The sequence below is a fragment of the Apteryx mantelli genome, chromosome 2, assembly GCF_036417845.1.
Source record: "Apteryx mantelli isolate bAptMan1 chromosome 2, bAptMan1.hap1, whole genome shotgun sequence".
NCBI classification, from domain to species: Eukaryota; Metazoa; Chordata; class Aves; order Apterygiformes; family Apterygidae; genus Apteryx; species Apteryx mantelli.
Window position 1 is genome coordinate 71,884,118 of NC_089979.1, and position 22,428 is coordinate 71,906,545.

Genomic DNA, 22,428 nt, shown 5'->3' on the forward strand with positions numbered 1-22,428 from the left:
AACTCAGGAAGATGACAGCTCACATATGTTAAAGTATGTGAGTCCACGACACATGCAGACAGACCACAGGTCACTTAGTACCAAATGGTCCTTACTGTGTTTGGCAAAAACTTCTGAAGTTACTCCACAAGGCTCTTATCAAATGTCTCATGGTTTATTGATGCTGAAACAGATATTCACTGCCTCTGTTAAAAAAGAACAAAAAACAAAAAACAAAAAAAACCTGTAACTGTGCTTAACTTCTCTCTGTCTTCCTTTTCTTCTGAGAAAGGCTAACTTTTCATCCTTCACCACCACAACAATATTCTCAGCTGCATTTGGTGCCCAAAGCATTTTCTGTCTGACCAGAATACAGCTTGTCATGCCCTGCACATGGTAATGCAATGTGGAGTCAGTGGTGCCAGACAGATTACTTTATTTCTGCACTCAGAGCCTTGATCTATGAAGTTCACCTCTGCAGGGAGAGAGACTTTACGCTGACTTTCTCCAGGAAGTTCAAGCTAGTAAAGGGAAGCTTACCTAGTAAAGGGCATACACTTCTTTGTTTAGCCTTTTTCAACACCAAAATCCTTGGCCAGCATTTTCACTTCCAAGGAGGGTTCATTAATTCACTGCACCTTAGTGTTTGAGATGCTATAGCTCCCACCGAAGTTATTAATGTCTTCCCCCAGTGTCCCTCCTGTTTCACCCTTCCCCAATGCAATTCAAACCCTATTTCAGCTCCTGCCCCAGTCATCTCCTCCCAGCTGCATCTCACCATCCACTTCTAGGCACCCTCCATCACTGCAGCCCCCACAGTGTGTCCTGGGGCAACTAATGCCCAATCCTCTGATGGAAGCAGTTTGCAGACTGGCCACAGGAGGGGCGAAAGATGGAGTATGTCCACAGGCTGGTGAGAGGGAGAGTGGACAAAAAATTTGAGAAATGCTGGCACAGTCCACGCGCTCGCAGCTGCAACCACCCAACTACACCCTCTTTGCCCTTCCGTTTTCTGTAAGCCCAGTCACAGCAGCACAGCCTGCTACTTTAAACACTTTTTCTCCCCCACTCCTTGGGTGCTTGGGCTTTCTCCCATCCCCTCCCCTGCCAACCTTACTCAGCTGGTTTCCTCTGGCCAAATTTGTCAGTATTACAGTTCCCTTTCAACTTTCTACACTCATCTATTTTTCCGTTTCTAACAAGGGAGGTGTCTCATGCTCAGGCCCCCAAGAGCAGCCCCTCCCCTCTTATCATTTTGCTGAAACACATCCTCTTCTCCCAGGCAAATGTTATCTGATGTTTTCCAGCTCTGGGCAAGCATGTGTTTTCAAAGACAAGAAACACCAAAGAAAGTTACAGCTTCTCAACACCAGGCTTTACACGAAGATGGGTACAGCTTTTCCACCCTTGCTTTCCGTGCAAGGAAGCTGCAGCAAGGACCTTGCTGCTGCAAAAGGGGACAAAATGAGGACTAGAATCTACATGTTTTTACTCCTAACCCAAGCCTTTGACCACTGAACAGACCAAACTATTTCCCCTTAAGTTTCCTTTTTTTTGCGTTGCTTCTAAATTAAGGTAACAAGCCAAACACAAGTCACTGAATATTAGAAAGTCAGGCACAAAGAAAGCATTACAATAATCTCTGATTTGTCTAAAGCTTGCTACTGTGCAAACTGTATTGGCAGTATGGCACAGCTACGTCCCGCTACACATTTCCATCATGAATTCCACTATCTTTATCTTATTTCCAGTGTTTACACTTAGACCATAAAAATTGCTCTGGACATGAAACTTAGCAACAAGGTGTCAGCCATAAAGCAAACACTGCACTACCAAAAAAAAAAAAAAAGGCATTTGTTTAAAAAACTTGGTCTGGCCATTTTTTATCTCACGGAAGTGCCAAGACAATGCAAACGAATGGGTTTGGCCTTCCATTTTATGTAATGCTGTGTTCAGTAGAAGACCAGTTTCTTTGGGAGTTCTGGACAAAACAATAACTGCTGGAAAGAAAGCAACTTCAAACAAAGGACTTTCTGCCAATAACAAATTTCAAGTCTTTAGATTTCAGGCATGTGGAAGTTCATCTAGGGTCACACCTGGGAGTCCTGACATGCTTGTAATATTGATCAAACTCTAAGTGGGCCAAATTTGGAAGATTTTAAATAATTAAATTTCAGTAGAGACAATGAGTTCTTCAGGGCTCTGCATCTTTTAGGATTTGACTTGGAATGCAAATCTACTAGAGTCTTCCTGAATGCCTCTCACCTAAAAAATCACCTTTGCACTGATGGCTAATGTGAGGTCTATAGACTATTTTCATTCTCTTTAAATTCTACTTGAAAGGCTGAACTGACTGTCTACAGGACATTATATCTCTCCTACTGCTTTTCACCTAAAGAGATATGAAAGAGCTGTCTAGGGGTCCTACCATGCCCAGACAAATGCCCAAAACCTCCTTCCTATACACTGCCAGAAATTCCCACTGTTGTACTGAGACAGTCTGCAAGAGGGGCCCCAAAGCTGCCAAGGTTAGATCCAGGGCATGACAAACCACAGCCACTAAGTAATTCTCAGTGCTGTGCACAGAAGTACATAAAACGTCCTCCGTTCTGTATATAGGAGTGATTTTCACACACTGAGCTGAATAAATCTGTAATCTGAACACAACACTGAGCCTCAGTAGGGGTTGAATGCAGACTTACTAACACAGGAGCAACCAGAGAGAGAAGAGAAGTGCAGAGCACGGGTGAGGTGAGGACTGGCAATACTTTGTGACATAGCCACCTCCCTCCTTCATCCCCTAAGCCAAACTACGGCTCACTTTCTGCAGGAGCCCTGCAAACTAACTCTACCTTGCTTCATTCACTACTGTTGGATGTGCTTTGAGTCAGTGAGCTCTCCGACACTAGCAGCTCTTGACAGCATTGCGAGTTTTCCAGTCACTGTGAAACTTCTTGTCAGAGCTGTGAAAAAGCACAGAAGGAGAAGAGTATTTTCATGGTTCTACACTAAGGGTTAGAGGTTCTGTACAGCTGGGAAGCAGATACATAGGGATTTCTGTCCCCAGCTGCCCACAGCGTTCTTCACCTACTCCATCTTGTAATTTAATCCCAAACACAGAAGGAATGAAGAAGACCAACTGCATCCCCATTTTCACGGGTAAGAGTTTGAGATGTGTTAGCACACAAGGACATACAAGTGTGGACACTAATGATTAAACTCTTCTACAAAATCTGCATGTAAATCTCAGACTATTCCACAAAGCTCTTGTTTCTGGCTTGTGTGCCTGAAAAGTAACAGGCCACTGAAACCTACTGAAATGAGCATTGGCCTTCAAATATCTAATTTCGAATTATGGCCCTGAATGTTCACTGTCTTGCACAAAGCAATCTACAGCTTCTTGAAGGTTCAAAAGAAGAAGAAACAAGATCTGAGATCAACAACTCATGGCATTTGAATGAATTATTCTCCAGTTTCTTTAAATAAAGTATATAAGTCATATTATTCCCCACATCATCCATGATATTTTCATTAATATCCTAGCTATGTCCACATCAATCCATCTCTTGTAGTCTTTAATTACAGGTTTAGAGACTGGGATAAGACAAATTTATTAAACTGGAACTGAGCCCTGTGGTAAACAACTTCCCAACCAGAGGTAAAACGACTCTTAGTCTGAAGCTAATTTTCTGACTTTTCATTTTCGGTGGCCATGCTTTTTCAAGACACTATGCCCACTGCTGGTTGCCAGCAAATCAAAGTAGCATAATTATCCACAACTTTAATTTCCCTAATGTTAATTTTAGGCCCCGGCAGGCTTTACAATGCCAGATGAGACCAGGAATAAAAGAATACAGCAAGTGACAGAAACACAGAGAGAAAGACAGAAAACAGAAAAGTTGTATTTTTGCATATTATTAGAGATATGTATTTCCTGACAACACACAACTGCAAATTCAGGTATTTTTATTTGCTGGAGGGACTTGCAGAATATAATACTCTCATAGTTTTTCCTTGCACTAATAGTCCTAGTGACTTCATAAGCCTACTGCTGCAGCGCAAGCCCATCCAAAGTTTGTTGTAAATAGAGATTTTTAATGCACGCAATAAGAGTACGTATATATATTTACGTGCATTATAATCATAAGATTATAATCCTTATGATGCGATTGGTTCTTACAGTCAGAGTTTCCAGCTTAAAGCACCACATGGTCTACCTGCAACTTAGGCTAGCATATTTAGATCAGACAGACAGCTTTTAAAACACAGAAATATCTGTCATTATTGCACTTGTCCAGAACTGCGCTGCGAACATCCGAACTTCCAAACAGCATACTTCATCAGCCTAGGCACCTTAGGACAATTCTGAAAATATGCAGCCCTCTTGAATAGAGGGTGAAAGCAACGTACTGTCAATGGTTTGGTAAAATATATTCATTAGTGGTAAAACAAAAAAAAGTTTCTATTATTTTTATGTATTGAATTAACCTGACAGCTTAAGCAATTCCTGTACTATTCATTCTTTTATGTGTCCTACTTTCCAGTGAAATGATATGTGAGAGTAATTCCTTCCCCAAGTAAGCATAAGCCTCAAAATCCACTCCTTTCCTTTGTTCATGATGATAAAGTGGTCACACGGTCAGCTAAGAGTGCACTTGTTGCACTGTGCTTAAGACACTTGAAGAGAACCTTTAACGATTTGCCAAAATGAGATTCAGAGGTTAGAGCATCACCCCACAATTCTCCTTCGAGTATCAAGCAAAGTGAATATTTTTAAACATTCTGCCCACTTACTGACTTAGTGAAATGCACTAAAATGCAAATGCAATCAGAAAGGGAAATTGATTATGCGTGGCTCTTTACAGGACAATCCCATTTGGTGCAAGCACAGTTATGACACAGTGAGACTGTACATGCCACCTTCAGCAACTACCAGCACTCTACCTGCTTTCACGCAGTGCACTCTGATTATTCTGCCCAATGCAGGAGGCTCTAGGCAAGTGGTCTGCAGGATTAAAAAATGCCTTGACCTTATATTAGGTATCTTTTTTACACTTGAGCACCTCTTAACAGCAGCTGTAAATCTGAAATTGCTTGCATTGGCTTAAGCCTGTTCTCAAGGTTGTATTTGTAACAAACCTTATACACATGTATGCTATTGTCTGTCTTCCAAAAAAGCAGTTGCACCAGTCAGCCCCGAAAGGCCCTACCTCTTTTGTTAAAGAAATGAAAAGGTCTTCCTAGTGTGCAGAGCGCCATAACAGAAAAGAAACTCCATATTTCATTAAAAATAAATACACAAATCTCCCAACTGCTGAACCATCACTGCTCATTGCAAACTGACTTAATAACATCTTTGTAGCTTCTATTAAATAAAGCTCCAACATTGAAAAGATGATTACTTGCAATAATAACCCAAAGCATATTCAGTGCCAGACATAATCCTAAAACTCAGTGCAGCCTCAGGTCACTCTAAATTTTATTTTGAGGCCCCTGCTTACCCCAAAAGTGGGCATCCTTTATTCTTGAGGATCTTCCTACATCCCTTCTACATCCCAGCCACGAATCTCCTCTGAAGAAAAATTCCTTGCACTTCCTTCAAAAGCTGCCCCGTAAGCATTATAAAGGGACACCAACAAGAGAAGTTCAGAGCTTATTTTCTACTATCAAAAAAATAGGAATCAGGTTTCCCTGCTCTATCCCCACTTCCCTTTTTCCGTGCTGGTTTTATCCCACCTGCAAAATCATCCAGGGAAAAGACTTAAGAGTAACACAAAAAACTGCCACTTTTCAGCAGCTCAAATGTGTTTGTAATCATCGCTTTCTACTGAAACAGCGTTCAGCCATAGAGGAAAGTGGGTCCTATGGTTAAATAACAGGACAGAAGTCAGAAGACCTGGATTCTATTTCTGTCTGTACTGCCAGTTTCCTGCACAAACTTCAACAAGTCTCTCAATTTCCCTGGGCTCCATATCCAGTCATTACTTTTGGGAGTCCTGAAAGATGAAATCAGGCCAGCTTCAGGAAGACAAGTAACTCCAACCTAGTTAAAATATACAACCTACATTATGAAGAATGAAAGCGCTGGGCAATGACAGAAGGCCCAATGACTATTCTCATCATGCCATTCTTACTAAGAGTGGTGAGGAGCAGTTTGTAAGAGTCTCATCGAATACCCACCAAGAGTACAATGCAACGATTTTGTGCACATCTGACACACAAAAGCTCAGGTCTCTACACAGAGACTATAGGAGGTGTAGTTTCAGCAGCTGCTGAAATGTCTCTGCACATTGGGCCTTATGGAAGATCACCTGACATCTGTGAACAGATCTGTAATTCCAAACAATGACAACAACAGTACCAAGCATAATTAAATTTATATGAAGAGTCATGAGACAGACAGCCCTATAATCAAAGCCATAAATAAATCTGCTAGCTAACACTGAATCTCACAGGCAAACATATCACTTTCTATGAGATACAAGTGAGATGACTTGTGTGCATAGCATTTTCTCTTACTTTTGACAAACAACGTGTCAAAATATTTTCTCTGAATGGTTAGATAATGGAGTCTGTAAAATTATGTATGGCCAGTCTTACACTTCAGGTTCACAATTATCTCAAGCTATGCCAATAGCCATGTACTATGTCCAAATGCACTTTGGCTAGTCTGGCAAAGAAAGATGTTATCCCTACCAACAGGCCATCTCATAACACTGATTTTTAAGCGGCAGTCCTCACCGACATCAAAAATGAGTTCTGCCTGTTAATCAGGATACAATATTCAGGACATCTTCTCATGTACTTGAATAATGTTATATCTTGTTTCCACATACTAATCTTAGTGGGTACGGCTTAGCCCTCTGCCTTAGAAATGAGTATTTATCAGGACATCTCATATTATTTAATCACAAAGTATCTTTCACAATACTAAATTTCCAAGTTCCTTCAAAGAAAGTAACAAGTCACAAAAGAGTTCTGCAAGTTCTGTCATGCTCACTTACTGAATGACTTTCAGAGGCTATGGCTAAAGTTTCTAAGTAGCTCCACTCCAAATATTTTCCATCTTATTTTACACTCCTACAGACATGCTGACATAATGTGTTATACCAGCACAACCACATCCAAGCTGCGGAGTTGCACAGATGTAACTATATCTTCGTTTTTTGTTGAAGTGGTACAAAAGCAGTTTGGAGGCAAATTCCCACTTCCATGAGTTATAATGCCTGACAAATATTCTCTGTAAGGAATTAGGAATTTTGTCTTCAAGGAGACTACTGAAGTAAGCAAGATTTGCAGAACCATGTCCCAAGACTCCCACCAATCATTTTCTAAATTGACACAAACACCTTTGCTCAGAAGACCCAGTTCTGCAAGGCCAGTCTCCTCTCCCTGTTGTGTGTCAGACCGTAATGTGTTCCCAGTAACACAATGTAAACCTCAAATATTTCCTTTGATCCAGTAGAGTTTTACTTGCATTTACAGTGGAGTAAATACGATCAGAATCTGATCTTTTAAAAGTATCTTTCACAGGCGTGTTTCTGGAATGTATTTGAATGTGCACTAGCTTGGCTGGAGTTGCTGATGACACTAAGCACTAAGCTAAGCACTTTCCAGATGTCCCCTACACTATTCTCTCTCCCCTTTCCTATCCTCACATAAAATGGCAACAATTGCATTGTCTTTTATGGACTAAGGAAGTGAAGGAAGGGGAGGGACTTCCAGGAATTTTTTAATACATATATTTTTCACATTAATGTTATTTAATTTTTATACACACACACATACAGAGCAATGTATATAAAGTGCATATGTATAGATAAAAAAAATAAAGAATTTTGAGTGTTCAGTCTAGCCTTTTGTTTCATATTTTTAAGCAATGTCACTTCAGCACAGCAAGGGAAACTACTGTTTCATGGTTATCTGTCCTTGCTTGACTCCATTCGCATTCTGTAAAGCTCTCTCTATTAAGGGCTTCTCATTAGCCATGTGAAGCCCAGTACCCCAGAGACAGTATTTAATTCAGCCATGACCTCCCTTCTGGGCATTTCCTGGCAAATAATGACCAGATGGAAGAGCTAAAGACTGCCAAACATTCACTGCAAGGAAGTGCCAAAACAAGGGTCTTTATTGCCGCTAAAAGCCATGGAAACATAAGAATGCAAAACAAAGTTACTACCTCTCCCCTTCACATCTGCCTCATTAAAGCTGTGATTGCTGCTGCTACAGTGTTGCAGGCACCAACTTCCACCTTGCCATTAAACACTGGCACAGTAGCAAATGACAAAAATAATTTTACTCCGTGTTAAATGATTATGTTTATTCTTATATTGCTACCAATCATTACTTCCATTTACTTGCCTCATTTGCAAGTTCCTCACACCATGTTTTCATTTTCTATGCTCAGCACCACGCTCGAACCTAGGAGTTAGGTCTGATGAATAACAACTTTCATCATTAGCACTGACTGTGCTAAAATGAAGGATGTTGTTATCTCCTTCCAAAGCAAAACAGTAGGCAAGGGTCTCATTCTCCACCTAGATCTTGTCCCTGACATTTCCATACAATCACTTTTATCCTGCAGATCAGGCTGCATACGTGTGTATTAGTAAAATCTGATATTTATGCTAACCTGTATGCCAATTCTACCATCTAGAAGTGCAGCTATATAAGGTATTCATTGTGCTCAAGGAGAAAGAGCGACTATTTAGCTTCATTATGCTTACAATTAGCAGGTGCACTAGTCTTGTCTGACTTTGGGGGGAAGAGGGTATCCAGTTCCAGTTTTGCAGAGCAGTGAGACCCAGCCTCCTCCGCTCTTGAGCATCACATAAATTCATACAAAATCATCAGCCTTTATACAAATTAATAGCACGGCTGTACCAGTACAGCTAGAGCTGGACTACACCCATAACATAGTTACATTTATACCAGCTGAATGTTCTAAATGTATATGCAAAATGACAACTTATTTCTGCATGGGAGAAGGAATAACCTGTACCAGTACAGACGCCCTTATGCCTGTAGAACAGCATTCATACCAGGAGTCACACCAGCTGGACTTCTAATGGCTATACAGCAATTATTACATTAAAGAAATCATACTCCTTGCAGTCATAATTATACTGGTACAAAATCTACATGCAGACCAGGTCTTAAATCAATTTAGAGAATCTACACAGGGGATTGCTCCAGTTTAATTACATGTCCATTCAAATCAATTTGTTTAAATCAAGACTTAAGACCTGAAACCATTTTGCATATGGACTGTGCTTCTGTTGCATGCATGCACAATGACCTTGTAAATTAAGTCTCTGACTTTGACAGCTGACTCATACGAGCTACTATAATATGAATAATAAGTAAAAAGTAGTAGGGTACATGCTTCTACTTTTGTCGTTTGAAGAAACCAGAACAATTCTTAGCAACTCCGGATAATGCTGTGGCAAACTGATATTAACAGTTAAGGGTGTTGTTGCATCACACTGGCCAGTGGAAAATACCAGTCTTGGCCGTCTTAGAAATTTAACTCCATTTCAGTCATTCGTGTTTTGCCACTGCTATTGCTAAATGTGCAAAGTCTCTAGTGTACACACAAAGAAAAGTGCAATAAGTTGTAATGTGCCTCAGCAAAATTTGCCTAGTTTTCAAACAGAAGCAGACAGCACAGTCTATTTTGCATTTTACAGAGTTTTCATCCTGCCTGTATTAGGGGCTGCACGTGGCTATCCATGTCCAGAGTCAGATAGCAAATCTTCTGTATCTGTTATGTAGGGCCCCAGTACCAATTTTAAGCATGAGAAGCATTCACACACACATAAGAAGCACACACCCATGCAGAAGGCTTATAAAAGAAAGAGACAGAAGAGACAATAGCAGGAAGCTTGAAAATCTTGGAATTGTATTTGCCCAATATATTTTCTTTTTCTGTATTTATCTATACATTCTTCCTTAATTCCTCTATTATTTAGTATTCTTCCAAAACCTGAAATAACAGAGACAGCACACAAGTCCTTCATCTGCAGAGTTCTCACTCAAACATACTCACTCAAAAGACAACTCATTCATCATCATTTATCTGTACCACTGAGCGCCCAGCAGCAAAAGTTCCAAAACCTAGCAACATGAAAGAAAATCCCTAAGAAAGAACTTTTGAAGAGGGATCAGACAATTCAGTATCACAGTAGGTGATACAGTGGCCACTACAAGTCAGAATAAAGGCAGAAAGCTATGCAAACAAGAAAATTAATAATGAAAGATCTGCTTTCCACTGTTTTCCCTGTTAGCAGGGCCAAATCAGCTAGGGATGCAAAATTTTACTCCAGTAGTTAAATAATTACAATACCTAGCCTGGACACAGTTCTGCTAATATAAATACACATTTTATCAGGATTTTCTTTCATCTTCTTATGGAACAAAACTATGCTAAGCATTGTTCTGTTTGTGTAACAGCATCCACTGGAGAATTGTTGCCACTTTTTAACAATACCAGTGTGTTTTGTGCATAGACATGGTTTTAGGATCTTCTTTAAACATAACTGAAATGACAACAGCTTTTTCTGTAATTTGAATTAATTAACTGTATGAAATATTTTGAGCTCTCACTTGATTAAAAAGTTGTTTTTATGACATAATTGTTTGTTTCCTACTTGCTTAGCACAGACTCTTTTTTAGTTTAGTAGAGTGACTAAACTAAGCTAACTAGACTCTTTAGTTTAGTATTGCGAAATGAAGGATGGTCCACCCCAAAAACAAACAGTCTGAGATGCTGTCTAAATTGCCCCCTATCAGCCATGCCAGCAAGAGAAACATAAAAGGTGATCCTCATTCGCACAGCCATGCTGACAGAGGTGTATGTTTATATCAGGAAAAGCATAGCTTTAGCAGTATTGCCTGCTTTGTTGGTGAGAGATGATTTTACTAGTTCCAGCCTTTCCCAGTTAGCACTGCTTCTGTCAAATCTTTGTCAGCAATGCCAAAAGCTATGCCTGAAAGAGCTACTTAGCTCTTTCAGCCATTTTCAACACCAAATCAAGACATCACAGCACTGCTAATGTTAGTGCACCACTGCTAACACTGACAAGGGTGCCCTGGAAACATTTGTGATGGAAACAGCACTAGTGATCTTTGACCAGAGTTTTTCCAGTATCACCCATGGTGGGGAAAATGTCTCATACTATTACTCGTATCAGTAAGACGAGAACAGTGCAAGAAAAATGGCATAGAAAGTGCTGAGGCACAGATAGAGGTCTTAAAATCTTGCCTACATGAAGTTTTTTTTGTTTTTTTTTTTTTTTAAGACAAAAGTCCCTTTTGGCCCATCAGCACCTGTGGTAGCACGTGGGGGTGCACCACAGAGAAAAGTCCTGTTCCACCAGTCTCACATTCAGTTACACTAGTTGTGCATTTTGGGCCTGATGCTCCAGTACCTCATACAGCCTTTTATACTATGATAAAGCGATGGCAAACTGCTGCCAGGAGAACCTGACACCAATTTGAATGGTCTGTACAAAGGGCAATAAGTCAGCAAAAAACTGACTGTATCCAGGCAGTCCCTAAGCTTCCCAAAGTTCTGCCACAGGCACCCAAAACCAACTATTTTAACTGCGCTGCTACTATATATCTGCATTATACCTGCATGGAGTATTCCCATGCCAGATGAATATAAGGGGCATTTATACAAATTTAACCGCATCCCCACTAACAGACCAGTAAGTATATGGCATAATCTATTTCAGTCTTTAAAAAAAAAAAGTCAGATTTTTACTGCACTGACCATAGGCTCTGCCTAACAAAGCTTGACAAACCAAACACTAGCAATTTCAGATGTTACCAAAGCTCTCTTCCTTTGCTGCTCCTCTGCTGAACGTCAGAGGTTCTGGTAGTAGAGCTGATGAAGGGAGCACGCTTCCATGCTCCGGCATCCCATCTTGCTGCTTAAATCACAGGGCAAAGTATGGCAGCCAAGGGCCTGGGCATGCATTCACTTCAGCCAACTTGGCTACAGGGCATGGTAAGCACTGACAGAGGACTGGGGCAGAAAGCTGGAGGACAGTTGCGTCTTAAACTGAGGGAGCTGCTAATTTCCCCACCTCCAAGGCCTCCGGTTCAGTGGGAACAGACGAGACCTGCAGCAGGCCTCAAAAGCTTCTGTCTGTACCGCTTCACCCGTCCACACTGGTTCGGAGACAGCGTGGCTGTGGGACAGCTGAAACAGAACAATCAGTGTTTAAACTACTGCAATGGCAGCCTTTTGGGACCCCCAAATTAAAGAAGATACACCAGGTACTTTAATTTAAAACAGTACAGACTGTATGCTACAACACAAATACATCAATATGGATACGGAATCTTACTTCCTTAATGTGGTTTAATACAACCACTTCTAACACAACTGGTTGCTCCTCAGTCTAGTCAAGTGCAGGTACTTCATCACGGTGCAAGTTCAGTGCCAGGCTATCCAAAGTCTGGTCCATACCAGGCATTCAACCAACACTACCACTGCAACAACTGAACTGGCATTTATTTTCATCAAATACAGACAGAACAGGTCAGCTGGGAAAACTGAAGAAGTGCCTTTGATTTGAGGGCCAGGAAAGAAACAAGTTGTTGACGGCGTAAAATTCATGACTACAGATTCTGATTTTTATAGTACTCAAACAGTGCTCTTCACCTGAACTAAGAGGCCCAATCACACAGTAACTCAGTAGGAATTTTACAGGAATAGTGCTGGAAGTAAAGGCCTGCAGTACTAGGCAGAAAGTCAATGGAAGAGCTAGGGGCTGTTTTTTGTGGTATACCATTATCACTCAAGTGGGATGTGGGCCTTCAGCTGATTGCCAGCATGCTGTTGGGATGACTTTCCAGTATGTGTCAAGAGCAAAAAAAAGGTATCACAGACTTTCCCAGCTCTGCTGATTTAAGATAGACAGCACTTCATCTGACTTGCTCTTTTGCAATAAGACGGCCATAACTCACATACTTCACATTTAATATGCTGCAAAGTCATCTGCCTTCCAAGCACAAGAGCTTGTTCTGCTCAATGTCACTGCCGTTAGGCCAAATTTAAACTCAATATTGCAGGACAACTATTACATTGCTATTAATAATAAATAGTCATGATAATATTTTACCTTAACAGAACATCTCATCCCAGAGGATCCTAAACTACTTACAAACTCTGGACCAAATTCTAGCCCCTGCTACAACCCTGTAGCCTCTTAATGGTTTGCACGGGTGCAAGAGAAGGCACACATTAATTATAGATTACATCAGATGCATGAACCACTTCCCTGCAGCTCCCTCCCACTTCACAGGCAGATCCAGTGTTGCCAGTGCTTTAACAAGGGATTCTCACAAACATCTTCCTCACAACAGGCCTGTATCACAAGTCTATGTGATGTCAGTGCTTCCTGATAAGATGTGGGAAGGTAAGGATCTCAGCAGCACAATTTTTTGTGTTCCTCCCTAAATAAAGATGTTCTCTTGTGACCACAATCAAGTGTAGAAGAAGCACCAGTTGGCAAACAAATTTAAGTGTTCCTTAGGAGAAAGAAACTCTGAAGAGCTAGGAAAGTCATATTCTATCTGTATAGTCCCCAAGCAGAATGGACTCCTACCATGTGCTGCTACATTATAAACTTTTAAAAATAATACTACTATGTAGACATGGTTGTGAATATGTACTGTGAATATTCAGTGTACAGCTCAATGTTTACTGTCTATTACTTGAGAGAGTAAGTGAAGACACTGTAAACAGAGCTGAAGTAAACATCTCCAGAGACGTGTTTTAAAAACATCTGGCACTTGATTTTGCCCAAAAGCAAAATGTTTGCTCCCCAGAAACATTTATGTGAACTTCATGAACAAGTTCTCTTTAGTTGACTTGACTAAAGCACCGACAGAACCAGAAACACGGAAATGGCTGCAACTTTCCCTTCAACTTAGAGATGAAATATCATCAAGGTTTTCTCAGCATCACCTGCTGTAAATTACTTCACGTTATGTGGCAGCTACTTAGTCACACAGGGCAACAGTTTCAGTCAGAATCTGAAGAATGTCAAATTTAATTGAACTTAGGGAGAAATTATATAGTGAAAATTCATGTTTTGACCATTTTGAACTAGGTGGAGGGTCATATTATGCTGTCTGTACTAGTAATTCTTCTGATGCTAAAGACGAATAAGAATTCTGGGGACATATTTTGTCTCTGCATGCAAACGTGTCCCCTGCTGCTGCTGAGGCTTGGGATACAATTATATTGCTGATGTGGGTGGACAGTGGAAAAGCAGACCACCACTTCCAGCAAGCATACCAAACTTCTCAGCTCAGTGAAAAGAGAAGACACTCATATTCAACACCATATCTGTTTTCTGTGCTCACCCAAATATTCTGCCACTGATTTTTCTCAACCACCAATCAGCAAGTCAGTTGGGATATTAGTTTTGTATTATCCAAGCATCCAGCAGCCACAACTACAGCAGCAATAAACAAAAGCAGCAATAAACAAAAGAACTCCTAAGCAAGCTGGATAGACCAGAGGTGGGAAAGAGAAAGAGCTGATCAGCCCTATTTTGTAAATGCAAATAGGGAATTGGATTCCTTTCACACAGAAAGTGACAGAGACCATCAATGCATTTCAGAGACATCTCTAAACAGCTATGGGTTTCATTACTGCTTTTGGTCATTGCCAAAGCCAACCTGGTTTCAAATTCTCCCTTGAACTTGGTCTGTTCCAGATGTTTGCCCAAGATCAGTCTAGCTCATAAGAACTGTTGCACTGAGTCTGATACAACTCAGAACTGTATTTCTAACAGAGACAAGTAACAGATGCTTAGAGGAAAAGTTAACAGGGTAAGTTTAAAGCCATATTTCTCACATTTTCTCCCTCCCAGCTTCCAGGAAGCTACAGTTTGGGGACTTTACAAGCTAAAGATGGTATTCACACACTTGTGTTTTAATAGCTGCTGATGGGCCATTGTGTGAAAAAATATGTTTAAAAAAGCAATACATCTACATGTTGGACATACTAGTGAAAACAAAGCAACTGAATTTTCCCTACTGCAGTGTCTGAGTTAAACACAGCTGCAAGGACACCTGTTTCACCCCATCTCTGCATCCACAGTCTGCATCAGAAATAGGCCAGAGTGCATAAAGTGCTGCAAATTCACTGCGTAAACACAGCTCTGGACAGGAGATGGAAATGCTGCCAACTGCTTCCTTGTGTTTTTACTTTTTGAGAATGAAATATTCCCAAACGAAAACAAAATATTTGGCAACAAACCAATTTTAAATATAATACAGGTAAGAAAAAAGTTTGGCCCTGACTCTTCCCAGGTCAGATATATCTCTCTTGATATGGAAACCAGACCAGAGTTTACTAATGAATGACCTACGTCTTTCTCAACCTTTCCTGCTGCAATGCAGCATAACACCATTTTTAGTCCTCCTGAAGACTCATTTTATGAATAAAACCCCTAGTATCACTGTCCATGTCCTACCACTAGATGCCATACAGTGCTTCTTGTATGAAACCTAAAGAGAAAACAAACAAACCAAAAGGAAAAGTTAAAAAAAAAAGTTAAGACCCACATCCTTTCCTTATCACAGAAACTGATGATTTTCCAGCTTCTGCTTTCCTCAACCTACACAACACTGCCAGAGCTTACCAGAGGATTCTGAAACCCCTGCTTAATGATTGTGATTACACTCCTCCCCTCAAAACAGAAAATCTAGTGACTGAAACAAAATAATCACTCCCTGGCACACCAGTCCCCAAGCCATGAGGCACCAGAAGGACTAGGAGAAGCTGACAGCTCTGAGGTTTTCTTCTTAAAAGTCTGGGAACTGCTGCTCTAGTGTCTTGTTTGCATTTGTTCGAGTGCGCAAGAACTTTTATTTTTATAGATCTAATGCTTGAACTCAAAAAATCAAACAGTAAAAATTTAAATCTGAAATAACTGGGGAAAAGAGTTGTTTACAGTCCAAAAGATATTCACGTAAATAACGATCTTTTAAATAATATTCTTTAAAAAAATCATCACATATTGCATGTTAGTACCTTATCATGTGTTTAATCCCTATTTAATGATCATTCCATGTGTTTTCTTACATATTTTACTACAACTGCAACATATTAATACCTTAACATTGGGGAATGGGAGGAAAACAAATTAACTAGGGGTAAAAGCAAACTGAGAATGGTACAGCACCAATCAGTACGGAGAGAACACCTTTTTTTTTAGTCTGTTGCTAGCAAATTGCATCAGCAAGTTAGGAGTAACATATCAGCTAAATCAATTTGTTAGCATCATTCATAAATTCAGCACAGGTTCAGGAAATAGGTTTTTTTCCTTATCCACAAATATTCGGAGAGGGACAAATCACGATATTACTTTAAGTCCTTCAAAAATCACATCAATTGTGTTTCTTTTTTATTTCAGAAGTCTTGTTCTTGCAAGAGATGCCTAGCGTCTGCCTGAAATCTCACAGGATTCTACCTCCAAGAGCAGAAACGAGCTGGGGCACTTACAAGAGCAGCACCTGCAGGAAGACGTATCATATGAAAGAAAAATAACTAAATACTGAAAGTCAGCAGAACTTTCACAGCTGTCACCACACAAATTCATATGTGTCAAATGTGAAACCCAATAACCCTGATACTGTCTTTTAACTCCCTGATAATTTACATTTTATGGGATACGTATTTCTGCATTACAAACAAATCTATTTACACACCACTTTGGCAAGAGGCAACCTTCTGGTATAAATGTTGTATCTTGAGAAAAAGTCAAAAGTATATATAAAAAAGGAGCAAAGTCTCTCAACTCGAGGACAAATGTTTCCAGATACAGGAATCAGCACTGCGCAGGGCTTCCAGACAGATGCCTACATTACACCTAGGTCATTAATACAGAACTTTAGGGTTTTTTAGGTTCTCCTTTAATTGTCCTTCTAAAGACTGAAAACTCTAACTGACACTACGGGTGTGAGGACGGTAACTAAATCTAATGAGTGCTCTAGTAGGGATGTAACACTACTACATGCCAGACACATTTGGGAGGCTGTAAACAGTGATAACAATCAGCCTACATAACTGCAGCCTCAGAGCCAAACTGACCACTCCTGGACTTCACCTAAACCTCTCTGAAGTCAGCTACAAAGGTGACTCACTACACTGTCCCCTCCCTTTCACATTTTCCCACTTACAGCGGTAGGGCCAAATTAAGATCTCCCTTACACTCACACAGACCTGGAGGGTACTCCCACTAAAATCCATCAGAAAACAAATGTTTAAATACCAGACATCATGAAGTTGAAAGAGCAAAGCCTAGGTATATGCTCACAGCAGTGAAAGCAGAATATGGCCCAGTTTTTCCACATTAAAACCACAGAATCTTTGCAACTACCTTTGCCTACTTTTTTAATCCTTTCCTTTCCTTCATATGTGATGCTAATTAAGCCTCCTGCGTAAAATACTTCCTCTTCTGTCACGGTTTCCTGCCTCCGGCTCTGGTTTGCATCTGGTGACCCTGTGGCCTATTCCAGTCGTGTCGGAAAGGTAGAGCGAGTAAGACCCCAGCCTCCTGCGCACACAAACTCCCGGGCACGTATTTTCTCCAGCGAGAGAGTGATGAGCAATTCCCCCGCTCCAGCGTTAGGCACATGAGAAAACCGCTGGGCAAATGCACTCAGGGTTATTTTCTCCCTTTTTTAACATGAAACAGATGGCATCTGTCCCCTTCGCCCAGGTCCTCCCCTACCGTTTGGGCTAAATGTCAAGCCTGGTGCTGGCGATGCTGAGTGAGCATCCAAGAGCGGCAGCGGCGGCGGCAGGGGAGAAGCCCCGATGGGACAGGAGAGGGACAGGAGAGCAGGATTACACACCGGGCTGCCGCAGAGCCATTCATCTCTGCATCAGGCACCCGCAAGCCTGAAGGGCTCTGAACACCTCTTGGGGAAAAAAAAAAAAAAAGAGGAAAAAATAGGCACACACAAGACAGATGGGGGAAAAAATCGCCACCTCCGAGGTGGGGAGGGAGCCTGGCACAAAGGAGCCGCAGGCACCCAAACCTCAGCCTGCGACAGCTCCGGCAAGCCCGAACCCTGCCTTCAAATCAATGATCCATCAATGAAAATAAATAAATAAATAAATAAATAAATAAATCGCAGCAGAGCCCGGCTCTGCCTCCGAGGTGGGTTTCCCCGCTGCCATCCCCGCGGCGCGCAAAAAGCCGGCGCCGCGGCGCCTCCCCGCACCGGGCCCCACTCACCCAGCGTCTTGACGGCGACCTGGCGGGTGAGCGGCGGCGGCAAGTTGATGCAGACCAAGTCCACGTCCTGGTGCAGCAGCACCTCGTCGATGCGGCTGGTGTAGAAGGGGACGCTCATCTCCTTGGCCAGCTCCTCCGCCTCCTCGGGCGTGCGGCCCCACAGCGCTTTCACGGCGAAGCCCTCGGCCTTCAGCAGCGGCACGATGACCCGCGCCGTCAGCCCGGTGCCGAACACCCCCACGCCGGGCAGCATGGCGGCGGCGGGGGGCGTCGCGGCCGCTACCCGCCTGCGTCCCGCCCTGCCTCCCTCAGCGCCGGCCGCCGCGGGAGGCGGCTGCGGCGCCGGCGGGAGGGGCGCGCAGCCCCCGGGCGCTGCCGCCGGCCGCCCCCCGCCTCAGCAGCGCCGCGGCCCGCCGCTGCCCGGCCACGGGCGCCCCATCACGCCCGCCGCCGCCGGGAGCCGCGCCCTGGCGGTAGCGGCCAACAAGTGGGGGGCGGCAGGGCGGCGGCGCGGAGCTCGGTCCTCCCGCTCCGCCGTGTCGCCACCCGGCAGCCCGCTCCCGGCGGCGGGGGAGGGGTTTCGCTGTCACCGGCTCCCGGTTCCTGCAACGCCCTCGCCAGCTCGCGCCGCGCCATTGGCCGCCGCCCGCCCGGCCTCGGCGGCCGTTGGGGGGCGCCCCCCGCCCCGCCCAACCCGCCCGCGCCGCCGGCGCCGCGCGGCGGCCTGGCGGCGCCCTCGGCGCCACCTGCGCTGTGCCGCGCCGCCCCGGCCTGGCGCCGCCGCCGCGGGGCCGAGGGCGGCTCGCCCGGTGTCGCGGCGGGTGCCCTCGCCGCCAGGTTTTCCCCGATGGACGGTCATAAAAGTGCGGCGCGTGCTGGGATGTCGCGGCGATAAGTGCCCGCGAAACGCTTGGCATAACAGCGCCGACGAAACGCCGGCGGAGCGGTGCTCCGGAGCTTGTATAAGCTTGTCGTAGTCGAGTGTGCCCCGTCCGATTTCTCTAGCAGAAGTTCTTCACGCGTTTTATTTCTTAAAATAAGAGAAGAGCTGGCTTGGGCTGGGGCAGGTGTTCGTAGCGCTGGAGCTCCTGCAGGGCCCCTGGCCGAGGAGCTGGGCCCTGGGCGGCCCTGGCAGCTGCCTGTCACGTAGCCTCCATGGGGAGGGGGCATTTGTTTGCTTCTCTTGCCAACGTCTTGCCTCTCCACTTGTGTTTTGGAAATTTATTTGTATTGGAAGGGCTGAGTAGTGAAATCTGAGATTACGGAAGAGGAAACCCTTTGGCACCACCAAGTCACCTGCATCAGGTCCTCGTCTTCCCGTTCACTGTGTATTATGTCCCATATTTGCCCCTTGCCTGACTGAAAGATAGGTCTCTTCAAAGGTTTCTGCTTCTCTTCAAAGGTTTCTACTGAACCAAATTCAATCTGGGTGCATACGACCACAGATGTCCTTTGGCCCTGCCATTTGTCAACACTGCACAGCTTTCTGCAGAGCCATTTTTTAGAGAGATAAACCCCTGCTCTGACTCTGTACTCAGGTGAAGTTGATCTGAATGCAGAGAACTCCATGAGTACCACATAGTTACATTGGTGTCTGTCTTAAAAAAAACAGTTATGAAGCTTTCTGATTCCAATTAAAGGGTAAGAGTAAAGATTTTGGTTTTCTACATGCTGTCTTTTCTACCAGTTTCTTGGAGGGAGGAAGAGAAGGGAAGGAGAAGAGAAATTAAAAACCTTTCCTATGTTCGATTCCTGGAAATGCACCAGGCACAATTTTGCAAACGTAACTCATTGGTGTTTGAAAATTAAAGTCAGAACTAGAAGCTAGCACTCTTTTCCCATATTCTATAAAGACGTGGGGGTTTTTCCTGCCACTACTTTGCAGCATACACTTCTTTATTACAAAAAGAATAGATACTCAAAGGATCACCACAAGTTAAACATGTTTTGCTTCCCATGCACTATTAGCACTGAGCCAAAGGAGATGGATACTCTTTGGCTTCTGACAACTGAAACATGATCTAGATCCATTTGTCAAATAACCACAGCAGTATTACCTTTCTGTAAAATACCAAGATTGCAATGGGGCTCTCCATCATACATTCGAAGCTATTTTCAGGTGATGCTCCCAGTATGGGTAATTTGGAATATCTTTCTTCTCTTATTTGCTCCTCTGCAAATAATAATAAACCCCAAGAAAGTAGCCAAGTTATAGGGACAGAATAACCATGTGAAAGCTGAATAGAAATAGACACCAAATAGTTATTTATTAGTTATATAGTTTGTATTATTTTAGTAGGGACAATATACTTTATGAAGATACATATAAGTTCACTGTTTTGAGAAATTTTCAATTAGGCATACAAAATGGGAACTAAAAACTAAGGAGTGAAATTATTACCCCTGCTAAGGGGGTAATGGACCTTGCTAAGTCCATTGTTTTAATAGACAGGGGGGTTTTTTGCTCACTTTAGTTTTTTAAATATATTTGTCTTTTTTTTTCCCAGTCATGTTTACATACTTTTGCAGAGGTCAGCAGAGTGAACGGCACCTAGCTCTGAGCGCTTCAGTTAGCCTAGTCAACATCCGAACACCTTACAATGCCAAACCTGAACTGCTGCAGCTGCACTGGCACTGCGTTCGCCCTTGTTTTGGAGGGGCTTTGGTGGGCTTGCTCCTTAGAGGCGTAAGGGGAGATTCTTTCTCAATTAATCGTGTGAAATAGGGCCACCGTGCTGTGCTTGCCCAGCCCTGTGAGCACCCGGATGGCTTGAGGGAAGACAGTGAAGGGCAACCAGCCTTTGAGTAATTTCCACCGGGGCGTCACCGCAATGTAGGCAACTGCAAACGTGTGAAAACAGAATCTGTGCTCAAATCCACGGCACTAACCCTGCCAGTCACTTCTAACTTTAAATACTATCAAATCTGGGCAAGATTTTTTGTGCCAAGCAAGAAAGGTTAAGGCAGCACCCAAGTGCTTTGCTTTGAAAACATGTCTAATCAGGACTGTGGTTCCCTGGGCTATGTGTATTCGAAGAGCTATGAAGCCGTTGGTGTTCTGTATATTATATCTTTCCATTTCTAAATCTGTCAGTCTTGTCAAGAGAGCAGGCATTTTGTTCTTACAGTTGCTGAAGCCTCTTTCAAGGAAGGCACACCCATATTTTTTTCTCACAGAGACAATATTTTTGTTCTTTCTTGATATTTTCCTTAACCTGAAATAAATTATTAACATAAAACATGAAGCTGCACTACAAAAAAACCATGAAGGGCTCATATGTCCTTTTTCTGTTTCTAAATTCTGTAAATGAAAGCAACCATCAGGCAACTAATAAAAGTGTTACATCTCAATTTTATTCCTATTACATATTTCAATTGAGTTTGGCAGCTCCAGGTCATTATATTGTACAAAGTAAATAGGTAAATTACCAATTTTGTGTGAGAAATCCTGGTTAACTTAATATCTCTTCTACAGAATTCTGCTACTGCTGTTTACAAAGGTTATTTTAAAACTGTCTTCTCAGTTGAATGTCATATATTTTGCGGTGCTTTCTGTAGAACTATAGTGGTTTCTTCTTTATTAAATTTTGAGAATATAAAAATCAAAATCCTTGAGGTTTTACTTACTATTTATTTTCATTGAACTTTTTTTTATTTTTAGTTGGTTAGTTAGTTGGTTTTGTTATTATTAAACTGTTCAGTTATTAAGTTGAAATAATTCAATATCAAAAGGATATATAAAAGGTATAAAAGAATCAATCAAGCATACATGATGTGCAAATACTTGTTATCAGTTGGGATAAGTAAAACGGAGAAAGTTGGTGGTCTTCCATACAGTTGACACTTAGCAGATAAAAACCATGAATTTACTTTTCAAATATATTGAGGTATTTTCCCACATATTGCATAGGCTTCTCTCTAGAGCCCACATAACAGAAAGATGCAGGCCAGTCCAATAGTGTACCAGGACACTCAAACCATGTCTCTCTTACTTAAAAAAATCTGATCTTTTCAGACTTTTTTAACATTTATGCTGTCAGACTCCACAGCTGGACTTCTCAAACATTTCATGCATCAGTCTGAACAACAATGGAAAGAGCTGAATAATACATAACTTCTGTGAAATCATGAAATGGAACTTACTGTCTATCCAAATACTTCTCAAGTTCCAGGATTT

The 22,428-nt window shown here is 42.4% G+C and overlaps 1 protein-coding gene across 2 annotated transcripts in view; it reads right to left on the reverse strand.

Annotated features, from left to right (window-relative positions):
• GFOD1 (Gfo/Idh/MocA-like oxidoreductase domain containing 1) overlaps positions 1-18,521 on the reverse strand; it is a 78,943-nt gene extending 60,422 nt beyond the window's left edge. The window contains exon 1 of one of the 2 annotated variants that reach the window (XM_013940103.2): positions 18,252-18,521. In XM_013940103.2, coding sequence (XP_013795557.2) covers positions 18,252-18,504 — 253 coding nt within the window. In that variant the 5' untranslated portion in view covers positions 18,505-18,521. Of the gene's footprint in view, positions 1-11,812; positions 11,904-18,251 lie in introns of those variants that run through there. The other variant, XM_067290855.1, reaches the window with a different exon arrangement.
• Between the last annotated feature and the right edge of the window lie 3,907 nt (positions 18,522-22,428).